Below are 23216 nucleotides of genomic sequence, written 5' to 3'. Positions count from 1 at the left end.
CCCCTCGCTTCATCCCTCATTACCCCCATTTGGCTCTCCAATCGCTCACCCATTTTTTCCATAAGGGCCCCCATTTGTATCATAAAAAGGTTCAAATCCACCGGTGCTGCTACGTCACAGGCGCCGCTAAATTTGGTGCCGCTGTAACCACGTGCGCGAGGGCGCCATGTTGTGCGCCTGATACTCCCTCAACCACCTCCTCATTTCTCGCCTCCTTTTCTTCCCTCTGATCCTGGGTTACCCCTAACCCCTCTTCTATTGCCCCCACCTGCATCCGATCGCCTTGATTGTCCATGGCGCGATTTCAAAGTTCGGGTTTTTCCAAAACAAAACAAATTTCGGCAGCTCGTAATTTTGAGCGCGTTAAGCGCGCTTCGGGTCCAATCCCACTCCTGACACCAATTGTTACGGACACGGCTAGGATGTTATTTGCCGGGCGGATGGCCGCCGCGCCCGAACAGTTACCCCGACTAACCTGATTCCTGAACGTTGGCCAAATCGCGCCACAGATATTCAATATGGAAACCTCTAAAGCGACCGAATGTAAAGAGGAAGAAGAAGACGTACAGAAGAATAACAGGATTTATTATTTACACACACTAAAGCAAAAGGAGCAGTCAAGGTTATATACAGGGAAAATGGAAAAAGCAGGTGACACAGTGAAAATACTAGCTTAACTAAACAGGCTTAACTTAACCCAGGGACAAGACAAACAAAACAAACTCACGTACACAAGAAGGATAGAATGGCAGGAATGAATGCTGGAAGGAGGAATGGGAAGGTTCAGCTGGGGCAGATGGTTCGGGCTTGATTCCGCACGGGACGTCGGGCTGGACCTCGACGGCCACCGATGCCACCGCAATCTGGTTCCCGCGGGGTAACGGGTCGAAGCGGCCTGGTGGAGTCAACTGCTGGTGGAGCCAAAACTACTGGTGGGGCGCAACTCTTTCGTTGCACTTCTTACTTCGCACTTCTGTCAAAGGCTTCCCCGCGCTTCTGTTTCGCACTTCTGTCAAGGCTTCCCCACGCTTCTCTCGCACTTCTCCGAACTCATCTGGGGTGGGGGCGTTTCCCATGGGTTATATATAGCCCCACCCTTGAACCTTTTCGAACCTCCCCGATCGTTCTTCCTCCGCCCTCTCAAACCAAACCCCTCGTGCTTGGTTGGTTGTTCGGGGCTGGCTCCCTCCTCCCCTCTATGACGAGGTGGAGACCCGCCCTTCTTCTCCGAGCCGGAGCACATGGCGAATGGAGTCGCGGAGGGAACATTTGGCAATTTGTTGGAAGGGGAATGTGAAGGGAAAGGGGATCTACTCTTATTTAATGCAGTGCAATGGAGTATATAAATAATGGAAGACACAGCCTTACACTAATACACATAATAAGGATATAACTACTGAACAGGGATATATGGTGTCCTTCGTGTATGCTTTATGGAATTAACTACGGGAACGCCTTTTGATCTTTATACAACAACAATTGCAGGAAGGAGGGTGACATTTTACAACTATTCACTACACAACAATAAATAAAAACTAGAACGGGCACTCGGTAGAGCGCATACCTTCGCCGCAGCTACTGTTCTGTACTCGGTAAAAATACGATTTTGACCTTTTCGTGACCTTGACCTTGACCTTTGACCCGATTGCTCCCAAAATCTAATCAAATGTGTCCCGTATAATAACCAATCATCCCACCAAATTTCATGCAATTCGGTTGAATACTTTTTGAGTTATGCGAATAACATACACACACACACACAGACATACAAATAAATACACAGCGATCAAAACATAACCTTCCGCTTTTGCGAAGGTAAAAACTAGAACGGGCACTCGGTAGAGCGCATACCTTCGCCGCAGCTACTGTTCTGTACTTGGTAAAAATACGATTTTGACCTTTTCGTGACCTTGACCTTGACCTTTGACCCGATTGCTCCCAAAATCTAATCAAATGTGTCCCGTATAATAACCAATCATCCCACCAAATTTCATGCAATTCGGTTGAATACTTTTTGAGTTATGCGAATAACATACACACACACACACAGACATACAAATAAATACACAGCGATCAAAACATAACCTTCCGCTTTTGCGAAGGTAAAAAACATTCTCATATCCACAACAATATATATATATATATATATATATACACACACACACAGTGTGTAAGGGAGCTCTATATATAAATAAATAAATATATTTTGGTCGACTAAACTGGCTACCCTCACTGGCTCAGGTGACTATGAAACTCCGCAGGTCTCAAAACAATACTTGTCAAAGGGCGGATGAGCTACCTTTAGCCATCTAGTAAGGAGATGGTGTCTCCAAAAAAACACTCATCCCGTTGGACTGGTTTCTTAGGTAGTAGGTTGTAGGCAGCAACCGCTCAGAGTGGTACTACCGTTCGGACTTTGACAGGTATTGCGTTAAAGTGGTGCCCGGAACCATCTTACACTCTGCATGTCAGGATTGCTGAATTTTATTTCTGTCTCACTCAAACTATAGCGACTGGGCTAGCTTCGATCTCTCTCTCTTGCAAACAAACATCATATGTGAATCATCGTGACTCTTTTTTTCAATTCATTTGCACCAACATTCGTGGTCTTTCTTCGAATCTTTCCTCTGTTGAACATGTTCTAGCAAGTTACTCTCCTAATATCTTGCTTCTCTCAGAGACACGATTGTCACACGACGTTCCTGTTAACTCCTTTAATATCTCAAACTACAACTTTCACTCAAGATTCCGCTTCAAAGGAGGAATGTGCATCTTCTCCAACATCAACACACCTGCTGTACGCCTTGTGGACATCGACTCTCCAAACCTTGATGTCATCTGGCTTAAGATTTGTCTCCCAAACATCATTATTTTTCTCTGTTTCACTTACTGCTCTCCAAATCCGACAAAGTTTCCTTGACTTGTCATTGAAAGTCATTTCCTTGACTATCTTAATTCCTGCAATGAGGCCTTAACATCCGAACACACTCAAGCAGAATTCCTCTATTTAGGAGACCTCAATGTACACCACAGGGAATGGTTGAAATCTCCTCACACAGATGTTGGGGGAGTTGAAGCTCTTACATTTTCCATTCTCAATGATTTGGAACTAATTATCACCCACCCTACCCATATCTCAGATCACCATTACCACTCTTCCAATACTTTGGATTTCTTCTTCACCTCCAATCCGTTGCATTACAGCTACATAATTTCACCTCCAATTGGTTCTTCTGATCACAATCTTGTGAACATCACTTTACTTACCACCACTCCTCCTCTGACTGCTCCTACTAACGCCAGTATTGACATTTCAATAGCGCAGACTGGACTGGTTTACGAAACATATTTTCTGATTTTCCCTGGAAAGACTATACTGCCTCTCCTTGGCCGATGCCTCTATCTCTGCTGAACGTATAGCTGAAGTTATTGTTGCATGAATGGAGGATTATATCCTCTTCTCTTTCAAGTCTATCAATCTACCAACTCTTGGTTCAATAATTCCTGCTCTGCAGCCATTCGTGCAAGAAATGCGGCATATGGGACATGGAAAAACTCTTCTTCCTCCGACTCACATTCAGCTTTCATATCTGCTAGAAATCATGGCAAACATGTTATTCGTGAGGCCAAGCATTCCTTTATCCAAAATAAATGTGCCAACCTCTCATCTTCTTCCACTCATATATCTTTCTGGTCCTTTGCTATAAGTATCTCCAACAACTTATGTCGCTCTACATTTCCTTCACTGTTCCGTTCTGATGAAACTATCACTGTCTCTCCGACTGATAAAGCAACTCTTTTTGGTTATCTTTTCTCCTCTGATTCCACACTGGATGACTCTAACGTTTGATACCCTTACCAATCCTATGCCCCTCCCTATTATCTCTTTTCATGCAGTCAAAATAGTAATCCTCTCTCTGGACACAAGCAAGGCATACGGACAAGATGGCATTCCCCCTCGTGTCTTGAAGGAGTGTGCTTCAGAACCTGCTCCCGTGCTTGCTCATTTGTTTCGTTTTTGTTTAGAAATCCTAACTTTTCCTCTTTCCTGTAAACATGCCTCAGTACAGCCTATTTTAAAGAAGGGTCATCATTCAAACCCGACCAACTAATGTCCCTACCAACTTGTTCAAACACTACCAACTACCGTCCTCGTGCTCTGACCTCTACAATTTCCAAAGACTTTGAATGTCTTCTCAATTCCAATTTCCTCAAGCATCTTGAAACTCAGTCTTCTATCTGACCATCAATATGGCTTTCACAAGGCAAGATCTACTGATGATATCCTATCTTACATTACGTATGTCTGAGCCTCTTCTCTGAGAGACTTTGGGGAAGCCTTTGTTGAAGGCCTTGATATCTCAAAAGCCTTTGACAGAGTTTGGCATCAGGATCTGATATCCAAGCTTCCCTCTTTCGGCTTTCCTCCTTCATTCTGCTCTCTGATATCGAGCTTTCTCTCCGATTGCTCTATCTCTGTAATTGTCCATGGCTCAACATCTCCCTCCTTCCCTATCAACAGCGGTGTCTCTCAGGGTTTTGTCCTGTCTCCAACACTCTTTCTTCTTTTTATCAATGACCTTCTTTCTTCTACAAATAACCAAATGCACTCATATGCTGATGACTCAACGTTGCATTCCTCCATGTTTTTACCATCTGCTCCATCTTCCCTCAATCAATCTGCATCTCGTTTCATCATAACCACCTCTTTAAATTAGGATTTGCACAAGATTTCCCAGTGGGGCAAATGTAATCAGGTTAAATTCAATGCTTTAAAAACTAAATTTCTTCCCATCTCTCTCTCTAAAACTCATCTCAACTCTCCAATCTCCTTTGAAAGCTCCACAAATTACACCATGTGATTTAATAAACCTACTAGGTATTACCTTAACTTCAAATATATCCTGTAATCCACACATTACACAAATAGCTAAATCTGCCTCGAATAAACTGGGAGTCCTGTTCAGATGTAGAAGATTCTTCTCCTCTCAACAGTTGCTTCAACTATATAAAGAATTGATCCGTCCTTGTATAGAGTACTGCTCTCACATCTGGAGAGGTTCTAGCTCCACATACTTACTGGACAGAATTCAATCCAAAGTAATCCGACTTATCAACTCTCCCAATCTGACCTCAAAACTCAATCCACTCAAATTAACTGCAAAGTTGGCTGTTGGCTCTCTTTCTTTTTTCTGCAGATATTACTTCGGTTTCTGCTCCGAAGAACTTGCTGCTTGTATACCTCCGCCATTAGTGAGACCATGGAATACTTGACAAGCCACTACATCTCATGATTATTGTGTGGCCATTGGCAACTCAAGGGTGTGCCGTTATGATGTTTGTTTCTTCCCCTCCACTGCCAAACTCTGGAACTCTTTACCTTCCCATGTCTTTCTAAACACCTATGATCTTCCCCTTTTCAAAAAGCAGATTTTCTGCTTTCTCAAAATTTCTGAGACTTATCTCTCCTTCTTCACTTTTCTGTCAATGCAGCTCTTTTATTTGGGTCTGGCCTCGATGAGTACTACATAGTCCATGCCTGGAACCTTCTACATAAAACAAAACATATATATATATATTATATATATATATATATATATATATATATATATATATATATATATATATATATATATATATATATATATATATACAGTATATCTTATTTATTTTTTAAAGAGTTACCATAAATTCTAAACTTAATCACTTATGCTTGGGACTTGTACGCTTCAGAGAAGAAATGTATGATTTCCTCAAAGCAGATCTTTCACATCTGGCTTTGCCATTTTGAGTACGAGCCATACCATGACCGATCTATATGACACATCCCTGAGAATTAAATCAGTTGTTTCAAACCCATAAGTGAAAACCACATGTACTTCAATATTAGTCTTTTACATTTCAAATTTGCAAGATTGATAAAAGAGCAGACGTGATTGTTTTTCTGAGATCAAGCCAACAACTCCGGAGTTTTTTTTTTTTTTTTTTTTTTTTTTTTTTTTGTATACAAGATCGAGGCTCGTGAAAGAGCGAACATTAATCACACAGAAAGACAAACAGACACATAAAACAAATAACATCGGGAGCGGTAGACAAGATGGGGAGAGAGGGGGAAGGACACAAACACAACATTTGAGAGCAGGGACCGAGAGACATGGAGACATCGAGAGATCTGTGGGAGGGAGAGGGCTTTGGGGGGGAGGCATGTGAAGGGGGGGAGGCATGTGAAGGGGGGGAGGCATGTGAAGGGGGGGGGGGTGGGAGAGGTATAAACATATGGACACTGCCAGGATTTCCAGGAAATAAGTTGGAATTTCAAACAAGGTGGATCTGGGGTGAATTAGTGGGGGTAGAAAAGATCAAGGTTATGGATGGGGGAAGATAAGAGATGGTGGTGAACAGCTGTTTTAAAGACCTGGAGGGAGGAGAGGGATTGAAGGGAGTGTGGGAGTTTGTTCCGCAGGCGGGAGAAAAGAGGAATGAAAGAGTGAAGGTGAGCAGAGAGCCGAGATTTCGGCAGTTTAACCATCAGAGGGTTGCTGGCAGATCTTGTGCGACCTGTAGGAATATTTGGGGGACAGAGCACAGAGAGAGCTGGGGGAGCAAGGCCGGAGAGGAGTCGGTAGAAGACAGAAAGACCACCTACCTGCCTGCGGTGAGTGAGTGAAAGGCCCTCAGAGATAGCTTCATCGCGGGAGATTCCAATGATTTTGAAAGCTTTGGATTCAACAGCGTGAAGCCGAGCCAGGTGTGAGGCAGGAGCACCAGCCCATAGGGGAGAACAGTATTCCATTGAGCTGCGGATGAAAGCCTTGTAAGTGGTGAGGAGCTCAGGTGTGCCGAGGAAGGACTTCGCACGACGGAGGATGCCCAGTCGGCGACTGGCTTTGGAGGCCAGCTTGGAAATGTGGTTTTCCCAAGAAAGATCATGGCAGATAGTGAGACCCAAAAGCTTGAGTGACAGAACTTCTTGGAGAGGATTGTTGAGAAAGTAGATGGGAGGGTTGTCCAGTCGATCTTTTCGGAGAGACATAGTAAGAGAGTGAGATTTGGCAGGATTGAAAGAGCAGACGTGATTGTTTTTCTGAGATCAAGCCAACAACTCTGGAGTTACAACTGAAATAATGATAATAGTCGTAACATGATGGCCATAAATCGAGTGAGTAACAAGAGCAGGAAACATTTGATGGTGGGATTGTGAAATCAGCCGACAGAGTGAAGGGAGTTTTGTAACTTTTTAAGATGGTCCTCACAATTACAACTGAAAAACCATTCAAATGCGTGTTTGGTGAAAGATACTTTATTCCTAAAATGGCTTGTGCCATCATCTTTCCAACATCCATAACTTTCCAAACTAAATGTATTTTCAAAATTTCTAATTTTCTGATCCTTTTCAGTTCGGAGAATTGCACAATTTGGCAAACTATATATACTCGTATTGTATTGATCAACACTTTTCAGTTCTGAAAAGTTACAGTTTGGAGCATTTCTGAAAGACACTAAGTTTGAATCCCTCTGAGTGAAACACAAGGTAAATAAAGAAGTAAAAACTTCAAATGTTAATATGAGACAATTATATTGTCATGTCCACGGCCGATGAAGACCAGCCTTGGACGGATAGCCGGTTGGTTTTATTCAGAGGCGGTTAAGCCGAAAATTGGCGGCACTTTTTGGCGCGCGCGGGGCAAAAGGCAACGGGGTGCTTACCTGCATGGACGAAAGCCACAGGGGTTTATCCTTGGACCCAACACCATGCAAACAAGACACAACAAAGAAATTGCAACAATAATAATGGTTTAATGAAAATAAATGCTATACGATAAAAAGAATGAAATGTGAGGTAAAACTAAATCCTAATTGAGGTACCTCCACATGCAGACTCAAAAACAGACAGGGGAATGATAAAAATAGAAATAAAACAATGTTCTTGTTATATCAGCCGGCACTCAGCTTGCTCAACGAGACTTTTAGGAGCTTGTGGTCATCCAAGCTCGAAGCCCCACAGGTGGGAAGCGCACAAGATGGCCGCTCTTCACGCCACGAACCTGAGGACCTTTTTGAGGGCAGTCCTCCCTCGGATCCCTCAGCCATCCGGGGAAGCACAACGCGGACCCACAAACTGCCACTAACACCGCCTCCTCCCGATCGAAAAAGTCCACCCGAGCTCTGAAAGTTCTCTTGACGATCGCACACGAGAAAACGTGACCACCCGCCACAAAAGCCAGAAGAAGAGAGCGAGAGACTGATTCTTCTGCTTTTCTCCTCCACGAACCCTCACTCTAATGTCAAACCAACGGCACCCCGACCAATCGCCGCGTTCCACTCAATCGCCCCATGGTCGGCTCGACCAATGACGAAGCTTGGGGCGTGGACCGCCGGTTACGATACTTTCCACGCCCCTCGTCCCACATTGGGGGTGTGGCCTTGTTCCTTAGTCAGTTGGTGGGGCGGGGTTAATTTTCAGATCGGGAATGTTTGGCCCTGTCTGTGGTTGTTGGTTAATGGACGGCGGTGATTTAATGGACGTTTTGTATGGCCTGCCTTGTAAATATATAAACATAGGAAACTAGAACGGCACTTAGTCGAGAGCATACCTCAGCCTGTTTGGCCGTATCACTCAATGGTGAAGAATCAAAAGTTTGTCAAAAATTAAATAATTCTCATTTCGGAATCCATATTTAGATCTTCACCAAAATCGAATCGATTCTTCCTTGTCACACACACAACCTGTCCACCAAGTTTCATCCAAATCCATCCATAACTTTTTGAGATATGCCACAATGTATAGTTTTTGGCCCGATCTCCCAATGGTGAAGAATCACTTAAGAAATTTAATAATTCTCAGATCCGAATCCATATTCAGATCTTCACCAACATCGAATATGTTTGTCCTTGTCAGACACCCAACCAGTCAACCAAGTTTCGTTCAAATCCATCCACAACCTTTTGAGATATTCTTTTCACAAAGGAACAAACAAACAAACAAACAGACAGGGGTGAAAACATAACCTTCATAAACCTTTGGTGGCGGAGGTAAAAAAATCATTGGGAGCTACCACATAATATGAGAACTACCCTTAGGCCCTATCTAATTAGCATGTCTTCACTCCAGTGTGAAGAACACATAAACAACCTTAAGCTCACAGTTTTTCTACTTACATACATCGAGATTGGCTCCTACGCGACCACGGTCCATGCTACCCGACATCTCCACTATGGTATTTCATCACCTACCCCCACAAACATAACAATATATATTAAACAATCTTAAATGTGTTATGTTATTTTATTCAGCAATTGAATCAGCAATTGCAACATCAGTGAATATCTGAGTACTTTATATGGAGAAAGCCATGTTCAGTACATGATATACTTTGAAACATATTTGACATTACATAATCACATACAGTGCCTTCAGAAAGTATTCACACCCCTTGAATTTTTTTCACATGTTGTTGTTTTACAGCCTGAATTAAAAATGGATGAAATTGAGATTTTTTTGTCACTGATATATACAGAATACACCATAATGCCAAAGTGGATTACATTTTTTAGAAATTTTTGCAAAGAAATAAAAATAAATGAAAAGCTGAAATGTCTTGAGTCAATACGTATTCAACCCCTTTGCTATGGCACTCCAAATTAAGCTCAGGTGCATCGAATTTAATTTGATCATCCTTGACATGTTTCTACTACCTTATTGGAGTCCACCTGTGACGAATTCAATTGATTGGACATGATTTATAAAGAAACACACCTTTCTCCATGAGGTCCCACAGATGACAATGCAAGTCAGAGTAGAAACTCTACCATGACGTCCAAGGAACTTTCTGTAGAACTCCGATATAGAATTGTGAGGAGGTATAGATCTGGGGAAGTGTATAAAACAATTTCTAGAGTGTTGAAAGTTCCCGAGAGCACCGTGCGCTCCATAAATAGGAAATGGAAAGAATATGGAACTACGCAGCTTCTTCCTAGAGCTGGCAGTCTGATTAAACTGAGCAACCAGGCAAGAAGGACCTTGGCCAGGGAGATGACCAAGAAGCTAATGACCACTCTGACAGAATTACAGAGTTCCTTGGCATAGATGGGACAACCTGCCAGAAGGACAGCAGTCCCTGCTGCACTTCACAAATCTTAGCTTTATGAAAGTGTGCCAGGCAGAAGCCATTTCTCAGAAAAAGGCACATGACAGCATGACAGGAGTTTGCAAAAAGGCACGTGGACAACTCTGAGAGCATGAGGCAAAATATTTTGTGGTCTGATGAGACTAAAATTTAACTCTTTCGCCTGAATGCAAAGCGCTACATCTGGTGGAAACCGAGCACAGCTTTCTAGCAACATCCCTACCATGAAGCATGGCAGCATCATGCTATGGGGATGCTTTTCAATGGCAGGGACTGGGAGACTTGTAAGGATAAAGGGAACAATGAATGGAGCCAAAGAGAGGCAAATCCTTGAGGAGAACCCTCTTAAGAGTGCAAAAGACCTTAGATTGTTGCGAAGATTTACATTCCAACAGGACAATGACCCCAAGCAAACAGCCAAAGCATCACTAGAATGGCTTCAGAACAAGAACGTGACGGTCCCCATCCAACTTGACAGAGCTTGAGCAAATCTTCAACGAAGAATGGGAGAAACTCCCCAAATCCAGATGTGCAAAGCTGATACAGACATACCCAAGAAGACTCGAAGCTGTAATTACTGCCAAAAGCACTTCTTTGAAGTATTGACTCAGGGGGTTGAATACTTATGTAAAATAGATATTTCTGCATTTCATTTAAAATTGTTTTGTAAAATCTAAAATAAAAAATCCCCCCTTGAGATCATTGGGTATTATGTGTAGATCAGTGACAAAAAAAATCTCAATTTAATCTATTTAAAATCCAGGCTGTAACATAACAAAATGTGAAAAACTCAAGGGTTATTAATACTTTCTGAAGGCACTTTATACTGTATGTTTTATTTATTTATTTGTCATTATTAGGCTTATGGATGAGCTGTTCGGTGCAGATAGAGAAAATAGACAACAACGGACTTGGCTTCAGACTAACACAGCCAGTGATCTCATGGGAAGTAACAGAACTTTTAGTGCAGACTTGCCGTCGTGATACCATCTTGAGATGTTGCTTTGTTTGACACAGAGGAGCAACTAAGGACAAACTCTCCCCTCCCATCAGATGCCCATGAGGTTTATCCATTCTCTATCTTCTAAATGCTGAGTGCCAAGCAAGGAAGTGGCACAAACCATTTTTAGACTTTGGTATGACTCGACAAGGGATAGAATCAAACTGGTGACTAAACGCAATCAGAGAAGACACTCTAATCACAATGCCACAGAGCCAATCATGCTTAGGTCTTAAGGAGTAGACAATCATGACTCACATTATGCTGGACAAGGTTGCCGAGACATAAATTATTGGCGAAATCAATTAAGTCGTGTTTGCTACTGAAGGCTAGCTCCATTTTCTCCCACAAAGTTGTAATTGGAAAAGCTTAATCATGTTCAGATGTATAAATTGTCAGTTTTCGAATTTTTATTTTACAAAGATCAAGTCTCATGGAAGAGCTGAATACCAAAAGGGTGAAAGGCCATCATACCGACAATGGAGGAGTGGGGTTGGGAGATGAGGGTGGGGTGTGGGAATAGGCAGGAAATCAGGATGTGATACTTAGCAAGAAAGAAACAGGACTACAGCTTCGAGAGCACAATATGTAGGGACAAATTAACAGGACAACAAGTAGATATCGACCCAGATATCCCCCACATCCAGGATGGTGTACCCCACCTTCACGAAGTCAGGCGTTAGAGAGAGAATGGAGTTAGAGTTAGAGTTAGAGAGAGAAAGAGAGCAAGAAAGAGAGCGACAGAGACAATAGAGAAAGGGCCAGTTCATTGGGACCGAAAGGCTCTCCGACCATGACCGCACTGCCCTGGCCAATCCGGGCAGCAGGGAAGAATGGGGGAAGATTTGGCCCCGACTTGCGTTGGAAGGGTATAACCACCGCGAAGAGGCGTCTCCCATAGTTGTGGAGTGCAAGTTGACTGGAGAGGAGAATCAGTGCGGATATAAATGATTAGGAATAGGAATGGGAGATGTCAAAAAGGGTTATGGCTCCCTATTTTAAAGGATTGGTGGGAATGACATGACTGCACAGGTCCAGGCAGGTAATTCCACCGTTAAGAGAAAAGATGGGTGGGATAGTGAGGGTGGTGGGGAGAAGAGGCATAAGCATTGCTTTCATTACAAAATTTATGTAAAATCACAATGAAGTAAAATGCATCCCACAGGATGGTTATAGTCTCAGATATGGTATATGATGAAAATGCGCAACATCTTTTTAACGTTATCAAAGCAAACGGTTATTTATCCCAGCGAACATGTGGCATTCCCAGTAAACATGTGGCATTCCCAGTAAACATGTGGCATTCCCAGTAAACATGTGGCATTCCCAGTAAACATGTTGCATTCCCAGTAAACATGTGGCATTCCCAGTAAACATGTGGCATTCCCAGTAAACACGTGGCATTGCCAGTAAACACGTGGCATTCCCAGTAAACACGTGGCATTCCCAGTAAACATGTGGCATTTCCAGTAAACATGTGGCATTCCCAGTAAACATGTGGCATTCCCAGTAAACATGTGGCATTCCCAGTAAACATGTGGCATTCCCAGTAAACATGTGGCATTCCCAGTAAACATGTGGCATTCCCAGTAAACATGTTGCATTCCCAGTAAAGATGTTGCATTCCCAGTAAACATGTGGCATTCCCAGTAAACATGTCATTCCCAGTAAACATGTGGCATTCCCAGTAAACATGTGGCATCCCCAGTAAACATGTGGCATTCCCAGTAAACATGTGGCATTCCCAGTAAACATGTGGCATTCCCAGTAAACATGTGGCATTCCCAGTAAACACGTGGCATTCCCAGTAAACACGTGGCATTCCCAGTAAACACGTGGCATTGCCAGTAAACACGTAGCATTCCCAGTAAACACGTGGCATTCCCAGTAAACACGTAGCATTCCCAGTAAACACGTGGCATTCCCAGTAAACACGTGGCATTTCCAGTAAACATGTGGCATTCCCAGTAAACATGTGGCATTCCCAGTAAACATGTGGCATTCCCCGTAAACATGTTGCATTCCCAGTAAACATGTGGCATTCCCAGTAAACATGTGGCATTCCCAGTAAACATGTGGCATTCCCAGTAAACATGTGGCATTCCCAGTAAACATGTGGCATTCCCAGTAAACATGTTGCATTCCCAGTAAACATGTGGCATTCCCAGTAAACATGTGGCATTCCCAGTAAACATGTGGCATTTCCAGTAAACATGTGGCATTCCCAGTAAACATGTGGCATTCCCAGTAAACATGTGGCATTCCCAGTAAACATGTGGCATTCCCAGTAAACATGTGGCATTCCCAGTAAACATGTGGCATTCCCAGTAAACATGTGGCATTCCCAGTAAACATGTGGCATTCACAGTAAACATGTGGCATTACCAGTAAACATGTGGCATTCCCAGTAAACATGTGGCATTCCCAGTAAACATGTGGCATTCCCAGTAAACATGTGGCATTCCCAGTAAACACGTGGCATTCCCAGTAAACACGTGGCATTCCCAGTAAACACGTGGCATTGCCAGTAAACACGTAGCATTCCCAGTAAACACGTGGCATTCCCAGTAAACATGTGGCATTTCCAGTAAACATGTGGCATTCCCAGTAAACATGTGGCATTCCCAGTAAACATGTGGCATTCCCAGTAAACATGTGGCATTCACAGTAAACATGTGGCATTCACAGTAAACATGTGGCATTACCAGTAAACATGTGGCATTCCCAGTAAACATGTGGCATTCCCAGTAAACATGTGGCATTCCCAGTAAACATGTGGCATTTCCAGTAAACATGTGGCATTCCCAGTAAACATGTGGCATTCCCAGTAAACATGTGGCATTCCCAGTAAACATGTGGCATTCCCAGTAAACATGTGGCATTCCCAGTAAACATGTGGCATTCCCAGTAAACATGTGGCATTCACAGTAAACATGTGGCATTACCAGTAAACATGTGGCATTCCCAGTAAACATGTGGCATTCCCAGTAAACATGTGGCATTCCCAGTAAACATGTGGCATTCCCAGTAAACACGTGGCATTCCCAGTAAACACGTGGCATTCCCAGTAAACACGTGGCATTGCCAGTAAACACGTAGCATTCCCAGTAAACACGTGGCATTCCCAGTAAACATGTGGCATTTCCAGTAAACATGTGGCATTCCCAGTAAACATGTGGCATTCCCAGTAAACATGTGGCATTCCCAGTAAACATGTGGCATTCACAGTAAACATGTGGCATTCACAGTAAACATGTGGCATTACCAGTAAACATGTGGCATTCCCAGTAAACATGTGGCATTCCCAGTAAACATGTGGCATTCCCAGTAAACATGTGGCATTCCCAGTAAACATGTGGCTCTGTCCATTGTTCTGGTCCTGTTCCACGTAAGACTTGCTGTCTGCCATGGTTGTGACATTTCCCACATTTCTGTGCAATCTCACACCGTACCAACAGGTCAAAGGGCTGCTAATAACCCATTTCACTAACGCGTGTGTGGCTGCCTCCATGAAGTTTTCATGCTTGCATCGCCTAATTACTCATATTTATTTTATGACTTCATTCATCATTCACTCTTTCATCACAAGTGTGTGACGTGCACTTTTTTCCTCCTATGTGTGTCGTCCCCATGCCCAACTCTCTGTTGCTGCTTCCCATAAGTGAGGAGCACAGAGCAGAGGGAACGGAGGAAATAAGGTATTCACACCCATTGAAGCTGCACTTTGCTTTATTTCTCATTGAAGCTTTCCATGACCGGCATTCGACAGTGCACAACATCCCCGGAACTGAGGATCTATAACTCTGTGGCCTGCTGGGATGAAGTCCCACAGCATGATACTTAGTGCTTGGTCAGTGCTTGCAGGGGTAGCAGCTGAGCATAATATGGACACAAGCTTTCGCCTGAGCCTGTTTATTTTTTATTGTTCGTTTCTGTGCCAATTTCTGCACGTGTTCCCGTTGGAAACTTCGTGCCAAAATTTGCCAGAAAGTGTTTGACGTGCACCGTCCTCACACTAGATTACCCTTGCTTAGTGCACGCATAACATGACTTTTTGTTGGTGTTCCTTACCTCGACTGACAGGCAATATTTTGCCAAATGTGAATTGTGTAAGATTTTCCGAATTGTATTTGGATTTTTGCGCTGCAGTCTCATACAAAGCAATTTCCAAGATATTTGCACCTTTTTCCTTATCCCTCAGAGATCAGGCACAGCATCAGCCTGCGGCCAATCAGCCTGCGGCCAATCAGCCTGCTCCGTCTGCCGCAGCAACCACTCACACCGCTGCCTATTCGGCCAATCAGCAAGTATCTAGCAGGTGTGGTGAACTGATATGAAATACAGACGAAGCTGTAACTTACTGTTCACAGTGCTTCGTGGTTTTGAATCTTAACGCAATGAGAGAAAATAAGTTTACCTTGATTTTAAATACAGTAAAGATGTTCTAATATAGGGTGGAAGAGTCTGTTTAAAAAAAAAAAACCCCAAAAAAACTTCTTTTAATATTTTTCACATATTAATGGAAATATTTTCATCAGAGGGCAATGCCAGCTTGGCATACATGGCATACAAGTTTGGTGGAACATGGCTGGTCTGTTAGTTCAACTCAGGGCAGCAAGGTTTGCAGTATGGTAACAGCTCGCTTGGTCTACATTCCATTTCAGACAACCAGAAACCATTTCAGTGGGTTGGTTATCTGTCTGCTTAAGTATTCCTTTGGAAACAATGCACACCATACACACTGGAGCAATAATGATGATGATGTCGAGTCTTCTCGGGCAATGATGGCATTGCCTTTCTATGGCTGGTACACATGGGTAAGCGTGTGGTTTAGACGGGGGTTTGCCACTCCTCTCCGTCCCTCTGCTGGCCGTTGGGGAATGCACCCTCTTCCGCCCGTGCTGTTGGAGGCAAGTGGACTCTCATCCACCAGATGTGCAGAGCCATCTGCCATTTAAACCACATGGCTGCGGACCGTTACCCTGGTAAGGGGGGCTGACAGGTACGACACCTTGCCCACAGGTGACCTGGGGTAATGCAAGGCAGGGGCATCCATCTCCCTGAGTTATCAGAAGACACCTGCATACCCTTTAGAGTGGGTGTTTAGCTGGCTATCATGTGCGTTGTACACCACTCCTTTCCCATTCCATCTCCAAGTGCTGCGTGGCGTCATCACCGAATACCGAAGGGGACACAGCGATGACGCGCGCCGAAAGGGAGTAATTAGTTTTCACTCCATTTGGTTTTTGTTTGTTAGTTTTGTTGGTTTCCTGTTTGTTTGTCCGGGCCATATCTCAGCAATGATTTGAGCTAGGAAGCTGAAATTTGCCCACAATAGTGAGCATTTGCTTTGGCAAAATTGTATTTTTTTGTTTTTTGATTAATCAATTAATTGATTAATTACCTAATTATCATCCATTTATTAAGTACTTCTTTATTTTCTTTCTCATCTGGGCAATATCTCAGGCACCTTTTAAGCTAAGAAGCTGATATTTGGACATGACAGTGACCAAGTGAGTCAGCTGTAAAGGGTTTTTTAAATTTCTCGATTAGTCAATTAATCGATTAATTAATTATTTTTTATATTAATTCCTTCATTAATTTTCAAAAGTTAGACTTGGATGAAGCAGTGGTGGGGTTTAGGTATGCTCTTAGCCAATTGATTAATAAATTAATTATTTTACGATTACATTTTATTTATTTTAATTATTTATTTTTTGATTAATCAATTAATTAATTAATTAATTAATTATTATCGATTGATCAAGTACTTATTCATTTTCTTTCTCATCTGTGCAATCAATATCTCTAGCACCTTTTGAGCTAGGATGCTGATATTTGGACATGACAGTGAACAAGTGATTTGGCTGTAAAGGGTAATTTAGATTTATTGATTAATCAATTAATTATTGAATTTTTCGAGTTTTTTTTTTTTGTTTTTTTTTTTTGTATACTGAATCGAGGCTCGTGAAAGAGCTAACATTTACTTCACAAACAAATCAACCAGACAAACAAAACACACAAAAAGAGGGAGCGGAAAACAAGATGGGGAGAGAAGGGGAAGCACACAAACACAACATTTGAGAGCAGGGAGATGTGTGGAAGGGAGAGGGCTTGGGGGGAGGAGGCGTGGGAGGGGGGGGAGGGGGTGGAGGGAGAAGTATAAAACACAAGGACACCAAGGACTTCCAGGACAGAAGTTGGTATTTCAAAAAAGTGGAATTGGGGTGAAATTAGCGGGGGTAGAAAAGATCAAGGTTTTGGATGGGGGAAGATAAGAGATGGTGGTGAACAGCTGTTTTAAAGACCTGCAGGGTGGAGTGGGATTGAAGAGAGTGAGGGAGTTTGTTCCAGAGGCGGGAGAAAAGAGGAATGAAGGAGTGAAGGTGAGCAGAGAGTCTTGATTTTGGCAGTTTGACCATAAGAGGGTTGCAGGCAGATCTTGTGCGACCTGTAGGAATATTTGCGGGACAGAGCCCAGAGAGAGCTGGGGGGGCAAGGCCAGAGAGGAGTCGGTAGAAGATGGAAAGACCACCAACCTGCCTGCGGTGAGTGAGTGAGAGGCCCTTGGAGTTAGCTTCATCGCAGGAGATTCCAATGATTCTGAATGCTTTGGTTTCAACAGCGTGAAGACGAGCTAGGTGTGAGGCAGGAGCACCAGCCCAGAAGGGAGAGCAGTATTCCATTGAGCTGCGGATGAAAGCCTTGTATGTGGTGAGGAGCTCAGGTGTGCCAAGGAAGGACTTCGCACGATGGAGGATGCCCAGTCGGCGAATGGCTTTGGAGGCCAGATTTGAAATGTGGTTTTCCCAGGAAAGATCATGGCAGATAGTGAGACCCAAAAGCTTGAGTGACAGAACTTCTTGGAGAGGATTATTCAGAAAGTGGATGGGAGGGTTGTCCAGTCGGTCTTTTCGGAGAGACATCGTAAGAGTGTGAGATTTGTCAGGATTATTTTTATTTGTCAGGATTATATTTGAGTTAATATTATGTAGTTAATTAATTTTCAAAAAGTTACAGATTTGGATGAAGCAGTGATGTTATAGGTATGTTATTAGCCAATTGAGTAAGAAATTAATTATTTTACGATTATTCTTTATTTATTTAAATTAGGCAATTAATCAATCAATCATTGGAGGATATGATATTTATTTATTTGGCATGGGGGCAGTGTACTTTGAATCTACCTGTACTTGTATACATTTGCTTTTGGAAGTTGTTCCTCCAATGGTGGGTTGCTAGGATAACTTGGAGAGCGCAGACTCACGTTTGAGCTGTCAAGTCCAGGTTCGATTTCCATCCCGACAATAAACGACAAGTGCTTCATGGGTAGCTCTGGGGTGAAAACATTCAACATTAGTTTGCCATTAACATACACGTCGACGAGGAAAGTGTCGCATTAACACAACCTCATGTACACATAATATATCGACAAGTGAAGACATTTTACATTAAGCCGGCTGTCCTGTCTGTAAGATTCAGTTTTACATGTCAAAGGTACACCATTATGTCCCAGTACCCAAGCCAAATCATGAGTTCTTGCTTTAATCTGCAGGGTTATTGCATCGGCAGCATGAATATACCCCGACGGTGATGCAACCTTTTTGATGGAGAGATCAAAATTTAAGGACTGTTCGCAAAAGTTCACAACAGCTTACCTGCACTTTATGCTATCGTAATTCCTGGAAGAACTTCTACCCTCGTTAACGCCACCCAAATCTCACCTCTTTCCAATTTTCTGGTTTACCCTCCTTGGAGTTTCTTTCTGTGACCATTTTGTCCACCCCATGCATGCGTGTTTTGCGTCCTGTTTTTGTGTGTTACATCCTGATCTGTTCAGTGTACTAGCTCTTTCACGAGCCTCGACTATCTATCTATAATTCCAGTAATCTCTGTACGTCTGTACGTTTGTACGTCTGTTTGTCTGTGACCGCTGTTTCTCGACAACCACGGGTCCGATATACTTTTAACTTGCCAGGTATATTGCTGGGGACCCGAGGATGTGCCTTTTCAAGGTTTCATATTAATCGGACAATTACTTACCGAGCTATGTCCAAAAAACGATTCAACCAATCAGAGAGCAGCGAACGATCGCGTGTGCCGAACGTGGCGGACACACTCTGCCTCGGATGGCACATTTGAGAGCGTATTCATTTATTTCACGTTTGCAAACTATGTTGGCGTTAAACTATGTTTTAAAACTAATAAAAACGAATTTGCGATTCATTCGCTTTCCTGCGCGTTTGTGCACGCGATGGCGATTTCTTTACCAAACTCCGGAAGCCGTTCGCTTTGGACCAAACCATTGCATGTAAATAGAGGGGGGGGATTGTCACCGTACTCGCAAGCCGTTCGCTTTGGACCAAACCATTTCATGTAAATAGAGGGGGGGGATATAATTTTAGATATAGATATAGTACGGGCAATGCCCTAGTGTATATAAAAACTTCTAATTTATACCTAGTCCTCATTGCCTCCGCCACCGAAGGTGTATGGGAGGTTATGTTTTCACCACTGCATGTCTGTGAACAGGATATCTCAAAACGTTGTGGACGGATTTGAATGAAAGTTAGTGGAGAGGATGGGTATGTGACAAGGAAGAAATTATTAGATTTTGGTGAAGATCAGGATCCGGATCTGGATCTCAGAATTTTTTTATGTGATTCTTCACCATTGAGAGATAGTGCCAAAAACTATAAATATCAAGATATCTCAAAAAGTTGTGGATGGATTCGGATGAAACTTGGTGGAGAGATTGGGCGTGTGACAAGGAAGAATTGATTCAGTTTTGGTGGAGATTTGAATCCGGATCCGGATCAGAGAATTTATTTCAGTGATTCTTCACCATTGAGTAATAGGGCTAAAACCAATATATGGCATATCTCAAAAAGTTATGGACGAATTCGGACAAAACATTGTGTACAAGTTGTGTGTGTGACACGGACGAATCAATTCGATTTTGGTGAAGATTTGAATACGGTTCCGGATACGAGAATTTTTTAAATTCACAAGCGATTCTTCACTTTCGAGTGATCGGGCCAAATACGATAATTATATAGCATGATATTCCAAAAAGTTGTGGCCAATTTATGACAAAACTTGGTGCATGAGTTGATTATGTGACAAGAACAAGCCGATTAGATGTCCGAATCCAGATGTGGCCTATCGCTGGGATACAAATCAAAACGTGTTCAGCCTGGAAGAGGTATGCTCTCTACCGAGTGTCATTCCAGTTGGTTTTGTTACACCTTTGTGACGTATGAGCCCAAGGTTTATCCAAATTTAAAGGTTTTCATCAGTTTCAAGCACCCTCTAGTGGTAAAGAGGTAATTTTTGCCGTCACTGATTTTAAACTGGAAATTTTCAAGGAAAGCTTGTAATAAGAACAATTAAGTACAATGTGTAGAAACAATTTCCAACTGTGGTTAGGTTCGTTCATAGATGCAATTACAATTTCTCGCCAAAAATGCAAATCCAGGTACATTTTGAAAGTATTTTAATGAAACTTTGTATATGCAATAAATTTAGGGGGATGCCTGAAATATGTACCGATTTTTTGGACTTAACCCCTGGTTCACATCCCAGGAGGTGTGTGTGGACTTGGGGATATAGGGATCAAAAGAGAAGATTTTTTTAAACTCTGATTTTGGGTCATTCCTGGAGGAACTTTTTGCCCTCTTTCAACTCCGCACTTTAGGTGGGAAGCATGCGGATTTGTTATGGTGCGGCATCGACCTTGCTATAGTTGTGTTTGCAAATATGGCAGAAGATGAGGATTTTCTAGATCTACTAGAATATAAGACCCGTCGCTCTGCTTATGGGAATACAAATCTTATAGCGATGGATTTAGGTATGCACGTCAGAGGGATTTTAGAGGTTACGTGTGTCCTTCCCCTCTGTGAAGCACCATGTCGCATCAGACCGCCACCCCTCACATATGGAGAATACAGTGCAGAGGGGAAGATGGAAATTCTACCATTTTGGTATATGTAATAAATAGATGGTATGGTGTTTTCACCAACAGGTTTTCAGAGAAAATAAATAAATATTAACTTTAACCCTTTAAAATTTGAACAAAATGTTTTTTTTAACATATCAGCTGCTTTTCATTTATATCCCTTTCTCAACTGTGTTGAAAATAGAGCGTCCTACTATGTCATGCTTTAAAGGCAGTGTATAATCAGAAATACTGTTTTATAGGGCGATATATTACTGTTATATGAATAAAATGGAAATGTTGAAAGAAAAAGTATTGAATATAGCAAGTGCTTTCTGAATATAATCGATAAGAGAAACGGGATTGAATGAGACTTATCATTATAATAAGTGAGGAAAAAGATGAAGGAGGATAATATGTATATATATATACACACACACACACACACACACACACACACACACACACACACACACACACACACACACACACACACACACACACACACACACACACACAGAGTCGAGGCTCATGAAAGAGCTAACACATTAAACACCAAAACATGCATGGACACATAAACCATACAATAAACGGAGCAGGAGACAAGAGGGGGAGAGAGAGGAATGCATACAAGCACATCAGCAGGATGAGTTTTTGTTTTAATGTCAATTGAAACCGGCCCAACTATCCTCACCTTGCTCAATTATATCATATACTGTTTGCATCTGATTGGTAAAAAAGATGGTGAACAAAATTGATGGCGAGCAAATCAAAATTGAAGAAGAAATCCCCTATTTGTTGACAGACGGACAGACGCACGCACGCAGGCACGTCGAGACCGAGCTCCTTTTATGTTATAGATTTCAGGGTTACTTTTCAATCCAGTTTGCAGTTTGCTAATATGATTAAGATATTTAGGATTAAGTAATTGTGTGTGCAAGTATTCTGTTAAGAGTTAGACTTTGGTATAGTAAATAAAGTAAGGCTATTCGATTTCATGAAGGCAAAACTTTGACGATTTGATGAAAGAGTTTGGTGCCTTCGATGGGAACAAGCTAACGGGAAGTCAATCAGTGTCAGAGTAATTCAAGGAACACATGTGTAGTGTCACGCAGAGTAAGTATATTCCAGGTTTTCTTGTGCGGCCCATCTCACAACTTTCTCAGCCTTCTCTCCATATTTCTCCTAAAATCCTCTGACTTATTTTCACTCTCCTATCATATTTCCTTCTCTTCCTTTTCTCAATTTTACTTTTCTATTTCTCTAATTTTGTGTGCACAACAAGCTGACTTTTGGTCTCACCAACAGTAACAGCAGCAGCAGGAGCAACAACAAAAACAACAACTTTCCAAAGCCAAATGTTCTCCCCATCACTCACTCTTTTTGTATCTACACTGACTAATGGAGGAGATTAAAGACATATCCCATGCAGGACAGACATTCAAAGTCATCATCATTGTACATGTCCATAAATTATAAGGACATTAGGTGACGATTGATGTATATTTCCTTGTTCCCTTACAAAACTAGATGGTATTCATAGAATACTTACCCCATGCAGTCAACATGGTGCGAGCCAACTCTTCGGTTTTTTAAAGGTTTTTATTTGATCCAATATGGCTGCCTGACCACGTGACTGATGACATCATTAATTGACATTCCCCAATATAATTGTTGCGTAGATCACGCTCAATATATTTCAAACTTATCGGACTAAGCGTTGTACTTGTCGAATTATGACGTCATAATGAAGGCACCAATGACGTCATCGTTAAAAACACTTATTGCCTCATATGGAGTTCTTCAAAATGAGCCATGTTTCATTTTTTTCCATGGAGTGGTTTTGGAGATATGGTGGTCAAAATATTTTTCGTTTTTTTCCAAGATGACGCCCATACCATGTGACCTATGGCGTCATAATTATCACAAAAAAATTATACAGGAGGAGGCACTCCTATGCTCCAAAAGTTCTTGTCAATTTGACAAACACTTCTTGAGAAAATGAATTTTTAAAATGCAGACTCGTATGTACGACATACGTACGCACGCAACCGATTGCTTGACTCCGCTTTATGCTTCACGAGTGCAGGGTAATTAGGCCTATGAAAGCCTGCAGTTTCCAACCTATGGTTGCTTGTTCGTGCTCTGTCAT

The 23216-nt window shown here is 42.3% G+C and overlaps 1 protein-coding gene and 1 long non-coding RNA gene across 2 annotated transcripts in view; one reads left to right on the top strand and one right to left on the bottom strand.

The window, feature by feature from the left end:
• Positions 1 to 23216, bottom strand: part of LOC137416615 (uncharacterized) — a 73887-nt gene that overhangs the window by 31264 nt on the left and 19407 nt on the right. The window lies entirely within an intron of this gene.
• The window catches only part of LOC137416614 (LIM domain-binding protein 3), a 70219-nt gene continuing 59596 nt past the window's right edge, over positions 12594 to 23216 (top strand). Inside the window, exons 1-3 of the mRNA XM_078783207.1 lie at positions 12594 to 13894; positions 14476 to 14825; positions 15329 to 15445. Of these exons, the coding sequence (XP_078639333.1) occupies positions 14743 to 14825; positions 15329 to 15445 (200 nt within the window). The 5' untranslated portion in view covers positions 12594 to 13894; positions 14476 to 14742. The remainder of the gene's footprint in view (positions 13895 to 14475; positions 14826 to 15328; positions 15446 to 23216) is intronic.

The sequence above is a fragment of the Myxine glutinosa genome, chromosome 8 (assembly GCF_964187855.1).
Source record: "Myxine glutinosa chromosome 8, kmMyxGlut1.1, whole genome shotgun sequence".
In the NCBI taxonomy this organism is placed as follows: Eukaryota; Metazoa; Chordata; class Myxini; order Myxiniformes; family Myxinidae; genus Myxine; species Myxine glutinosa.
Note: the sequence above shows the minus strand (reverse complement) of the source record. Positions and strands in the feature narration are given on the sequence as shown.